This window comes from Echinops telfairi, unplaced genomic scaffold (assembly GCF_000313985.2).
Source record: "Echinops telfairi isolate 266 unplaced genomic scaffold, ASM31398v2 ScPeMD7_3;HRSCAF=10, whole genome shotgun sequence".
NCBI lineage: Eukaryota > Metazoa > Chordata > Mammalia > Afrosoricida > Tenrecidae > Echinops > Echinops telfairi.
In genome coordinates, this window is record NW_022103899.1 from 58,255,252 (window position 1) to 58,267,673 (window position 12,422).

Here is a 12,422-nt window from a genome sequence, read left to right on the forward strand (position 1 = left end):
GGGGGAGGGGCAGGCATTCACTTAGTATTTGGAACTGGGGCCAGCCCCCCAGATCTCTCCACTGGCTCCCTACTCTGGCTGGCATGTTGCATTCACACCTGGGAGCACTGGGGGGCCTACTTTATCCAGTATCCAGCTGTCACATGCATATGAGGCGGTTGAAACTGCTATGGCTTGGGTTAGGCTCACCCTAGTCCTCACAGTGACATCCTAGCCTTTCAACAGGGGTGTTGTACAAGAGATTCACCCACTGCAGTGGGTCTTTTAATACCGCAACTGCTGCTCCCGTGATCATTGATTGTGGATTCAAGCAAAACAAAAGTCCTTGACAAGTTCAGTCTTTTTTCTGTTTCTCATGATGCTGCCTATGGGTCCAGTTATGAGAATTTTGCTCTTAATGTTGAATTGTAATCCCTACTGAAGGTTGCAATCCTTGACCTTCGTCAGCAAGTGTGTCAAGCCCTCCTCATTTTCAGCAAGTAAGGCGGTGTCATCTGCATATCGCCTTCCTCCACTCTTGATGCTACCTACATTCTTCTTCATATAGTCCAGCTCCTTGGATTATTTGCTCAGCATAGAGATTGAACAACGCACATTTTCCTGATTGTCAACCATGCAGTATGCCCTGTTCTGTTCAAACAACTGCCTTTTAGTCCATGTACAAGTCCTTCACGAGCACAATGAGGTGTTGAGGAATGCTTGTTCTTCTCAAGGCTATCCACAGTTTATCATGGTCCATGTAGTTGAATGCCTTTGTATAGTCAACAAAACACAAGCAGACATCTCTCTGGTTTTCTGTGCTTTCAGCCAAGATCCATCTGACTTCAGGAATGATATCTTTTGTTTCATCTCCTTTTCTTTATCTGGCTTGAAGTTCTGGCAGCTCCCTGTCAATGAACTGCTGCAACCGTCGATGGGTGATCTTCAGCAAAATTTTACTTACATGTGCTATCAGTAATATTGTTCTGTCATTTGTGCATTCTATGAGGTCACCTTTCTTTGGCGTGGGTTCATACGCACATCTTTTCCATAGCTTTCCCTAGGTGACACAAATGGTTTGTGTTCAGCTGCTGCCTTAAAGGTTGGCGGTTTGAATCCACACAATGGTATGTGGAGTTAAGGCCTGGTGATCCTCTTCTACAAAAGTTATAGCCAAGGCAGCCCATGGAGCAGTTCTGCTGTGCCCCATGGGGTCCCCAGGGGTCAGAATCTACTGGGTAGCAACTCTCAGCCACCACACAGTAGGAAAGAAGGAGAACATAGAAGTAATTGACCAGTAGCTGGAGTCTGCCATGGGCCCTCCACCTCGCCATCAGCCTTCTCTCCCCATTCCATGGTCCCTTTTATCCAGCACAGGACCTTAACCTGTGATGGAGCTATAGTGAGTCTACTAGTTCTTCACCTTGTCAGGTCTGTTCATCTCTCTGGACCATGGCACACATGGTGACCTGGAATGTCCTTTGAGATCCACATCCTCTTAGCTCCAAGGACCCTCCTTAAGCATGGTTTCTTCCTTAATCCCTGACAGCACCTAGCCCCCGACTCTGCCCATCATGTGTGGGACAGTGAGAGAGCATCTCGGACTGGACGGTGTCAGTGTGGAAGTCTTAAAGCCGCAGTCAGATCTCTTTTGAGCTGCAGACCTTCCTTCGTGTTGAACTGCTTGGTCAACCTCGTCACTTGAGGGTGTCCCATGGCCTCTCAGGTAGCACCGAATCTGACACACACTCTTGATTCCCCTGTTTCGCTATTCTTTCCAGTGCCTGGTTGTCCATGTCAGAAAGCTGGAAGTAAAATCCTTGACTTCTCCTACCTACTGAGTCCTTGGCTCCCATCTTTACTTCCCACCAGGCCTGTTAGTTCAACTCCCAAACGAGCCCTCAGTCGATGCTGGGAGGTCCACCCCCAGTGCCTGCATCACAGAGCACCTCCATAACTCCTCCCTGCTCTCTCTGCCCTCAGCCAGCGGAAGTCAGCGTGTGCGGCACGCCCTGCCTGGCCTCACCTGCCTTGACCCCGGCTTCCCGAGGGGCTCCTGCTCTCTCACTATAGTCCGTCCTCAGAGTCTTCTCTCTGGTTCCGATCTTGCCAAGCCTGTCGCACCTGCGGTTCCCTCCCTGGTGTCTTGTGTCCCCTTTGTCACTCCTACACATGCCATAGTCTGAAATGGCGCTTAGTCACAGGCCTCCCCCTAAGCCACAGAGCTGTAATCCAGATCAGATGTGCCCTTGCCCCTGCCTCCTCCCCATGTCCAGGGCACAGTTTGTAATCTCAGCCTCACGTTGTGGTGGTGGTGAGCTACCAACAAGGCGCTTCAGACGAAAGCGACCCTACTGACCATAGAAGGAAGGCCTCCCTGGGCTAGCCCGTCCCCACACTCGCTGCTGTGCTGGGCTCACTGTTGCAGTCTCTGAGGTAGGCTCATCCTTGATGAGTGCCATCGGGCGCTTCAGCATGAGACTGCATGTGGCATGAGGCCAGGGACTGGAGGTTTTGTCACCCCCACGGAATCTGCAAGGCCCCAACCCCAAACCAAACTCACTGTTGATCCTGACTCATAGCGACCCTCCTGCCCCTGTGTGTTTCTGAGACGATAACTTTATAGGAGTAGAAAGCCCCGTCTTCCCAGAGAGCAGCTGACCTGACAGCTAGTAGCCTGGGACATAAGCACTCTGCCCGCAGGGCCCCTTCCTCAAGGCCCAGGGCTCCCTGAGTAGTACACGTGGAAAGAAGCAAGAGGTGCTCTTTGACGAGACAATCAGGGTGAAGTAATGTGCTAGCTCCCCTTCTGCCGTGGAGGGCTTCGTTGTCCAGGGTGGTGCCCTGTCGCTGGGGGAAGTCCATTGAAGGCGCTCCGCTCTCCTTTCAACCTCAGCACGAGGCTTCTCATTCATGTGCACCACCATGGCGGGGCTGTCAGCGTCAGTGTAATGTACTGGGCTGCTTCTGTGTCCCAACAAGCCTGGCTTCTACCAGGACTGCCTCATGAGCCCTACCATGAGAAGCTCATGGTCAGGTGCGAGAGCGGAGCAAGCTGACTGGGCTTGCCAGCTTGCACGCCCTTCGTTGTTGACCGTGGCCTAGCAGAACACGTGGAACAGAAGGGATGGGGCCTGAAGCCACAGCCCTCTAAGATCAGGTGACCTGATCGTAACATGGGTAAAGCGGGACACCACTGATCAAACTCATATCCTGGCGAAATAGCCACATGGCAGCCGAAAACCGTATACCCTAGCTTGTCGTGCATTCTTTCCAAAAATCGGGACTTTTTAAAAACGCCGCGGGACGCGGGACAAACTGTTAAAAATCGGGACTGTCCCGACAAAAGCGGGACGTCAGGTCACCTTACTCTACGATGGAGTCTTCAGTCACCATTCCAGAGGGGAACCGGCCGGGGTTGGGGCTGCCCCGGACACCTGGTCCTCACTACCCTGTCATCTTTAGGCGGACCCCAAACCCCAGATATCTAGGGGAGGGTGTACTTGCTCATGATCGCTCCAGCCTCTGAGTTTTCCTGTGATGACCTTGCTCTGGGGCGAGAACACTGGGCGTGCTGTGTTAAGGAACATGGACAACATGTGTGTGCGTTGTGCCTTCTGGTTGGTTGGTGGTGTCTCCCTTCCCTCCCTGTGGTCATAAAAGATATTGTTCTGGGCGTGGCTGGTGATGACTTGGGAATCCTGCACCTTGGCTGCCCTTAAAAAGGCTTTACTTTTTCTCTGAGAGGCAAGGTGATAGGGAATGGGACCGTTTGTGTTTGCTTCTTTGGGAAAGCACATGGCCTCTGCTTTGGGTGGGCACTGGGTGGGTAAAGTGTTTCCGCTGAGATGGAAAAGCAAGCAGTTGATGGTTGTGAGGCCCCAGTAAGTCAGCTCCTGTCACTGTTTCCAGAGCACGCCCAGAATGGTGAAAGCTGGCCTGCAGCAGAGCCTTTGCTACGAGGCAGCCAGTCCTGAAAGGATTTATTTATTTATTTTGGCCGTTGATCATGTCTAAAGGATGATAAGTTTAAGTCTCCCTTGGCTAGCTGGAGTGTGTCCCACTTGAATTGGTTGTGACCCTTAGACTCCTGAAACTCCGATGTGGTTGGAGAAGATTTTTTGGGGGGTGGAGGGAGAGTGGGAATCTAATGTAACAAAAGAAAATACCAAATATGAAATGTTCAGGATTGTGTCATTGGCTGCTTGCATTCCTGGGGGCTCAGCAGCCCTCTGGGACAGAGCCCAGTGGCCTCTTCACGGGGGAGATGCGGTTTCAATTTGTAGGTGAATGTGTTTGTTATAAGTTTTTTATTTTTTGTAGAAAAAGGGAAATTAAACATTAAAAGACGTTAAGTACTTTACTCTTTATATAATGCCACTACAAAAAGCCAGGAAAAATCAGGGTTGGGTTGCTTTCAAAAAATTTATTTCATAAATATAATCTATTTTCCACCATTTTGTTTGTAATGGCTGGTCCCAGAGTCCTCTAAAAGTTAAGTTGAAAAGTTTGTGTTCTTTCAGCAGCTGTGCACAATAAATGAACCCCTCACTGGTCTTCATTGTGGGCTGGGCCCTGCTGAATAACATGGAGGGATTTGGTTTCTGTGTGCGGTTTTGTTTTGGCATTTGAGCATATAGCTAATTTCATTTAATTCAACTGAACTCTATGAAGGGTCTTCTAAAGGGTCATGGAAAGATCCCATTGTCTTTTGATCCCACTGTTCCATGTTCTTTTTGAAGTGCTCCCACTTGTACAAAGCTGTTGAGCAGCTGCAGCCGTGCGCCACTCCACTTGGCTGTGTGGAGCTGGCTTCCTTCTCTGTCCAGGGAGTGGTGCAGGGTAAGCACAGCCAACGGACCCCGGCAGCTCCCTCTGCCCTATGGAGATGTATCTAATGGACTCCTCTCTCGTCTCTGTCTCTTCTCTCTGGAATTTAGGAAGAGTGAATGCTGGGACATCAGATACAACCGAGGAGAATGCCTTCACTCCCCAAGACCCAAGAGCTCTCCTGGAGAAGATGCTTCAAAAATCAGCAAAGGTCATGGCCCACCCACCCCTCCACCCCACCCCACTGTGTCCAAAATGACTGTCACTTGAAGTGCTTGTCCCCAGGCTGCTTGTGCCTTGCAATCAGGACTGCAGTTGGTTAGTTTAATATGCGGTGGAAGCAGGCACTCCTGCAATGAATATTTTTCTGATAACTTTAAACATATGCAAACTCATCTGCCTGCCTGTCTGGATAAAAGGCCAGGGCCTGCTGTGTTTGTGGGTGCCGTGATTGGAGTTATGCTTTCTTGTGGGGGGATGAAACCACATTGTATTTGGAGTGAATTCAGAGGGTGGAAGCAGGAGGAAGGAGGAGCCCTGGTGGTGCAAGCAAGAGAAACCGTGGACCTGTCAGCAAAGGTTAGGGGTTCAAATCCCCAAGGTGCTCCACAGGAGGAAGATAGTCAACTTCCGCAAAGACTTACGGAATGGTTCAAAATGCTCATAGAGCAAGCAGTTCTGCTCTGTCTGATAGGGTCACCTGAATCCAGAGCCACTCAACAGCAGTGGAAGAAGCAGTATGAAGGTAGACAATCCCCAGATTTTTACCTTGTGTGTTTTTTTTTTTAATTGTTGCTATGTCCATTTAGATTTCAGAAGTAAAATTTTAATACTCTAAATAAAAAAATACTTTTCAAACCCTACAATTTGGTCTTCATAGAAGCCACAATTTCTGACACACCTAGCTTATTATTTGCACACCCTAACTGTATTTCTTAATAATATATGCTGCTGGCAAAGTCAGCACACACACACACACACACACACACACACACACACACACACACGCGCGCACGTCGCTCCCATGAAAGCAGCCCTGTCAGTGGCCATGTTGTGGGTGCGCCGTCTGCCGGAGGATTGGCCAGCGTGTTGCACCTGCAAATGCAGTGTTGTCACGCAGCCCAACAGCTTCGGAGCCATCCTGACCAGAGGACCTTTTCAGTTAGTTCGCCCCAGTTGCGGGCCCAGTTTTCTAGAGCTAGCTGTTTCCCATGAGCATGTTCATGCTAACTTCACAGCAGGCAGCGTGCTCCCTGGCTCCCAGCCTTGCTTTGCTTCCCCAGTGCAGTAGGTTTATGGAGCCCCACAGCACTGTGGCTTCAGCTTTGGGCTGTGAACTACTAGGTTCGTGGTTTGAACCCACCAGCCCCTCACTCCATGGGATCTCTTTACAGATCAGTGCCCCAATAGGGGCATTTACTTGCTGTGGGCTTTGACGAAAGGAACAGGAAACCTCAAGTTAGCAAACCTTTATCCCACCCTCCCCCAAGGAATTTCACTCTTCTGACTACCACACTGTTGACCGAAAGTGTGTACTCAGTATTATCCTGCTTTGAGTTTCAGCCATAAAAATGTTGTGGAAATGCCCTTCTTCCCTGGTTTTGTATCTGCACCCTATCCTTCATTTTGGCTTACGGCCCATATAGCCTAAAAGACTGACTCACCACCTGTCTACAAAATGTTCAATCCCTGGTCTGGAAGAAGAGATGAAGGCATCCAGTTACAGTTAGAGCAGTCGGATTTTAGGTGTTCAGGAGGGCAGAGTTACAGGTCACCTGTGAAGGGAAGTAGGGGTTGAAGCCAGAGACACAGTGGGAGAAGGCACAGTCCAGGAAGGACTCCTCCCGGGTGGGCAAGGGAGAAGCTTTACCCCGCCTTCCAGGATGCTTTTCTCAGGGAGTGGGTGGTGGTGGTGGTGGTGGTGGTAATGGCATGAACCTGTAGCCGTGGGAGTCCTGAGCCTTCACCTGGTGGAGTGAGAGGATGAGTCTCATCTCAGAGAGAAGAAAGGTTAGCCAGTTGTCTTCTGAAGTCCCGTCTTTTGAGAAGCAACCCCGGTTTTGTTCATGTGAGATGCTCGGATGGGTCCCCGGCCCAAGGGAGTCTGGCCCACCACCTTAAACGTGGGCCTGATTGGACACGGCCTGCGCCTCTCCCACCTGGACGTGGCTGAGGGTTCTCCTGGATGCGTATGTTCACTGGACACTCCAGTTGTTCCACTCACAGATGGACCCGGCGCAGTGCATCCCAGGGAGCCACGACACTTTGACCTCGAGACACCCTGGACCATCATACCAGCCTGCTGGGTCGGTAAGCAATGTTGACCGTATGTTTGGTGTTCCCAGGTGGTTTACATCTTGGAGAGAAAGCATTCCCGGGCAGCCACAGGCCTCCTCAAACTCTTGGCTGACAAGAACAGCGAGCTGTTTAGGAAATACGCCCTATTTTCCCCTTCGGACCACCGAGTGCCTCGAATTTACGTGCCTCTGAAGGACTGTCCCCCCGACTTTGTGAGCCGACCTAAGGATTACGCCAACACTCTGTTCATCTGCCGCATCCTGGACTGGAAGGAAGACAGCAATTTCGCCCTGGGGTAGGTGGTCTCTGGCAAGAGAAGCCATGGCTCCCAGGTGGAAGGTAATTGAGGTGGCCTCTAGGCAACCCTCCTGTTCGCTAAAGCATAGGGCTGAGCCTGCTTTTGTCCTTTTGTTCTTCAGGAAGGGCCTTTAGCCGTCACCGCAAGTGGCCACTTAGAGATTCTTGAGTGGCCAGGCAGCTGCACTTGTTCTGTACTTTAGTCTGAGCACATTGTATGCCCCCACCTGTGTCCTGTCATGAATGCCTTCTGCATGTGTGTGCCACAGAGCATTCCCTGCTCCAGCCAATCAGAGCCCTCCAGTCAGACACCAGTGCGAAATACGCCAAACGCATCCAGGAGCCTTCACTCTGCTTTGGTTTAAAGTGTGAGGATGAAGGTCTTCCTGCTGTCAGTGCTCGAGGTTCCACTTAGGACAAGCTGCAGATGAGAGTCCCTGCTGTGAGCAGGAAAGGTGCCAGGCTTCTCTGGAAGCTGTAGAAACCACTGTAAGCCCAGTACAGACCCCAGAGCAGCATCACGGATGGCCACTTTATTTTGCGCTAAACTACTGGACCCAGTGTGTGATCAAATGCTCTCCCTGTTCTCCTCGCACCACTGGCGTTGATTTTCCGCGGAAGACAGTATTAAGCCTCAGCGGTCTCTCTAGGGCAGTGGTTCTCAACCTTCCTAAGACAGAGACCCTTTAATACAGTGCCTCATGTTGTGGGTGACGCCCCAATAATAAAATTATTTTAATTGCTACTTCATCACTATAATCTTGCTACTGTATTTTTAAAATCATTTTATTGGGGGCTCATACAACTCTTATCACAATCCATACATCCATCCATTGTGTAAAGCACATTTGTACATGTGTTACCCACATCATTCTCAAAACATTTGCTCTCCACTTAAGCCCCTGGCATCAGCTCCTCATTTTCCCCTTCCCTCCCCACTCCCGCCACCCTCATGAACCCTTGATAATTTATAAATTATTATTTTGTCATATCTTACACTATCTGACGTCTCCCTTCACCCACTTTTCTGTTGTCCATCCCCCAGGGAGGAGGTTATATGTAGATCTCTGTAATCGGTTCCCCCTTTCTCCCCTCCCCTCCCTCCGCCCTCCCCGATTCCCTGTGTTTCCAGTTCCTATACCAGTGTACATCCTCTGGTCTAGCCAGATTTGTAAGATAGAATTGGGATCATGATAGTGGGTGGGGAGGAAGCATTTAGGAACTAGAGGAAAGTTGTATATGTCATTGTTGCTACCCTGCACCCTGACTGGCTCGTCTTAATTTTGCTACTGTTATGAATTGGGCGATCCCTGTGAAAGGGTCATTCGACCCCCAAAGGGGTCTCGACCCACAGGTTGAGAACTGCTGCTCTAATAGATCTTTATGATTGATGGTGTCTGGTGTCTGCGTCACAAAAAGCAAACAAGAGGACACAGCCCTCTGGGATGGTGTGTGGTTCTCTGGTGTCGAACCTCAGCCTTCTGCTGTCCTTTCCCTCATGGGCCTGGGTCCCCGACAGTGACAGTGTCATGTCCCAGAACCCGCCCGTTGCCACTGGGCCAGCTGTGTGAGGAGCAGTGTCGTGTCGTCGAGGTGACTTCCGGCTGCTCCTTCTCTGCTCTCAAGGGGTGTAATGGCACCATTGCCATTTTTTGCACCAAAAGTGACATCAACCCCTTGAGCCTTAAATGGACCTTCCCAGGGCTGGCCAGTTTCTCACCATCAAGTCCAAAGGCCCCTGTTAATTGGGCTGGCCACACTCGGGCTGGTCGTGAACAGTGAAGACTTTCACATGGGACCCGGAAAGCCAGCCCGGCCTTTTATCTGCCTGGTTCCCAGACTCCATTGTGCACCCTTGATTGGAGTACTTCCTTAGTTTTCCAGGGGCGAGGGTGGAGCCAGGAAATGAACCTGGTGTGAGCTTCTCCTCTTTCTTGAATGGCCTTCCTGGCTGCTTTTACAGCTGAGCTATCACTTCATCAAGAACTCTCCTCCCCCCCACACAGTGCCCAGGTCTGTAAGGGGAACAGTCAGACCAGGGAGGGGCGCCCTTGAGAACATTCTGTTCGCCAGAAGAGATCAAAAGGGCAGCCTTTGCCCAGGGACGTGCTCAGGGTGGGAAGGGGTGGGAAAGAAGGAAGAGTGGAAACAGGAAATGCGGGGTGGACGTGGGAAGAGGGCTATGATGTCAGCGGTTGGGATCTAGGGGTGGGGTGTAGCGTGGGGGGACGGACTGCAAACAATGTCATGAACCAAAATATGTGTGAATCGTTGAATGGAAAACTAATTGGCTCTCTCAACTTTTACCCCAATCAAAATAAAAAGTAAAAAAACCCCACAAAACCCCAAATTAAGAACCCTTCCTCATGGGTTAAATAAAGTACAATAGCTAAGCTGTGAGTGCAACTTCTCTATGCAAAGACTATTGAACAGTAATAGATGTTAGTCTTGAAATTATTTCAAAATGAACGTTGAAAGCTCTCTTATCTCGACTAAAAAATGAATGAACTTTCTCACAGCCTTCTTAATACAAAGACCTTATAAACGGCCTTTTGTGGAAATCCGCCTTGTAAAGTCCCTGCGAGAGAGGGGCCTTTCCTGACGCAGTTCTCAGCTGACTTCTGTCTCCCCGGGGCGAGGCTGCAGCTGTCCAGTGTGTTGGTGGTCGCCTTGCCGTTTTGTTCTGCCTATCAGTCACCGATCTGTAGGAAGTGAGGTCACCGTCCCCAGTCGGAACACGCCGTGCTGGGACTGCCTGCCCGGGTTCCCTCGCTCCTCCATGCCAGGTTTTGACCAGAAACACGAAGGTCGTACTTGCTCGAGGGGTGAGTCTGTGCAGCAAGAGCTGTGTCTAAAACACAGAGGTAGCCCTAGTGGCTTCCTTTGGAATTTCTTGCTGCCCCCCCACCCCCCGCCCCCGCCCCCTGCCCCCCTGCTTCCATGCACTGAACGCCCTCTGCCATCTCTACCAGAGGAGAGGCCGCCCCTGGAGGAGGACGGTGTGCTGGGCCACGGGGCGATGGACTGGCACGGCACGGTGGGCTCTGGCACGGCAGCAGCTATGAGGGTGGCAGGACCAGGCAGCGACTCGCTCTGTGGGGCACAGGGGCACTGCGAGGCCCAACTGACCTGACGGCGTCTGCTAACAGCAGCAGCCCAAGTCCAAAAGCCACTGCCAGCCTTCTGTAGCGAAATCCAGTTACCAGTCATACACAAGGCAAACTCACCGCCCTCGGGGCAATTCCAACTCACAGTGACCCTTTAGGATAGGGCAGCACTGCCCCTGTGGGTTTCCCACCCTGCCTCTCTGTGTGGGAGGAGGAAGTGCCCCATCTTCCTCCCCCAGAGCAGCTCGCTGGTGGTTTCAAGCTGCTGGCCTTGCAGTTAGCAGCCCAACAAGTACCCGCTACCCTCCCGAGGCTCATTGCCGGAAACGTGCTGCATTATGTGTGAGGCACCGTGCTGCATGGCATGTGAGACACATCGGTAAACAAGCTCTAGAAACAAACTCACTGCCAGAGACCCCAGTCCAACTCACAGGGACCCTCTAAGACAGGGCAGAACTGCCCTGTGGGATTCTGAGATGCCCTCTTCTGGTACCCCAGGGCTCCACGCACACAAGCGATGGTTTCCTTCTGATCGAATCAGTCACTCCCTCTCTCTTCCCTCCCTCCCTCCCTGTTTACATACAGCTTTCTGGGCATCCGTTTCAAGGACCATACAATCAAGTGTTAGAATCTATTTAAAAGAGTTGTTCAGGCATCACCACAATCAATTTGAGAACATTTTATTCATTCCTCTAACCATTATTATCAGTTCCCTATTACTCCCCAACCTGCCCTGCCACAACCCCAAGGAACTATTAGTCTAGTTACTGTCTCTGTGGACTTACCTCTCGTGGATTGCATATAAAGAAAATCATACCAAAATTCCCACCGATAACAACAAAATAAGACACAGAAAAATCTCAATCCAAGAGAAAGCAGAAGAGAATATAACCTAGAACCAATTAAAAATGGGTTGGAAGGGAAAACAGATGATAATATGTTAAACTTTAACCTAATCGACGGTATCTTCAGTAATCCACTTTCCAGTACACTCTGGCTGAGGGCAAGACTGTTCGCATCCCTGCTCTAGGGCCCAGGCTGTTTACGGGCAGCTCAGCCCTACACAGGACTCTGCCAGTGGACTTGGGCTTTCACGGTCACCCAGGGGATGGCCTCTTTCCTCACGACTGAGAGCCCGAAGCAGAAGGACTGTAAGTGAATGTTCCAAGAATAGCTTGACATTGCAGGCCACGGAGACCACTTGGTCTCATTTACGGCAAAGTGGGGGTTAATATAAGAAACTAACGGCTCTCTCAAAAACCCCAGGCAGCAAGTGGAGGCAGGCCTCAGGAAACATTCAGAACGACTGTACTTTGACAAAGATTAATAAAATGCAGCGTTCATAACATACATGGCCTAAGTCATGTTAGAGGTGCCCTCAATCTTTGCTCTTGGTTGACCGGCCCCCCTCCTTTAGTGTCAGTGTTGCCTCTCTGCACCCCAAGTGGTGTCTACAGTGAAGGGAGTTCAGAGAGACGTGTGGTATTTGAGACCTCCAGTTGTTAGAAAGTTGTTGTCCATCTTGTTCTTAAAAGTATCATGAGATATCTCAGAGGAGCTATTTCAACTTTCTCTGCATCATATGTACCACATTTTAAAGAATCTTATTCCTGTGATACTCTTTTTTAAAATATTGTTTCTCAAGTGTGCCTTGGAAGTCTCTGAAAAAGTCCTGCTTTTGTTAATGTCTCACAGTGTATCTAGTACGTTTGTCCTGGGTAGTTAAAAAGCCATATTGGTTTTCTCACTGGAAGGACTCACATTTCTGTCATCAGATTTATAGTCCAACGCATTTCCCAAGCCTGGTCTTTTCCTTTAGAAACACTTTCTTCTGTGGAAAGCGTTTCTCTCAGTCCCTCTCTTTCTCAGAACACTGTGAAATTCCCTGTCGCAAAGTCTAGGGTTTGCCAC

General features: G+C 50.3%; 1 protein-coding gene across 1 annotated transcript in view; it reads left to right on the plus strand.

The window, feature by feature from the left end:
* DIS3L2 (DIS3 like 3'-5' exoribonuclease 2) overlaps positions 1-12,422 on the plus strand; it is a gene marked incomplete at its 3' end in the record, with an annotated part of 319,919 nt that overhangs the window by 138,897 nt on the left and 168,600 nt on the right. Inside the window, exons 7-8 of the mRNA XM_045294312.1 lie at positions 4,920-5,020; positions 7,155-7,402. Of these exons, the coding sequence (XP_045150247.1) occupies positions 4,920-5,020; positions 7,155-7,402 (349 nt within the window). The remainder of the gene's footprint in view (positions 1-4,919; positions 5,021-7,154; positions 7,403-12,422) is intronic.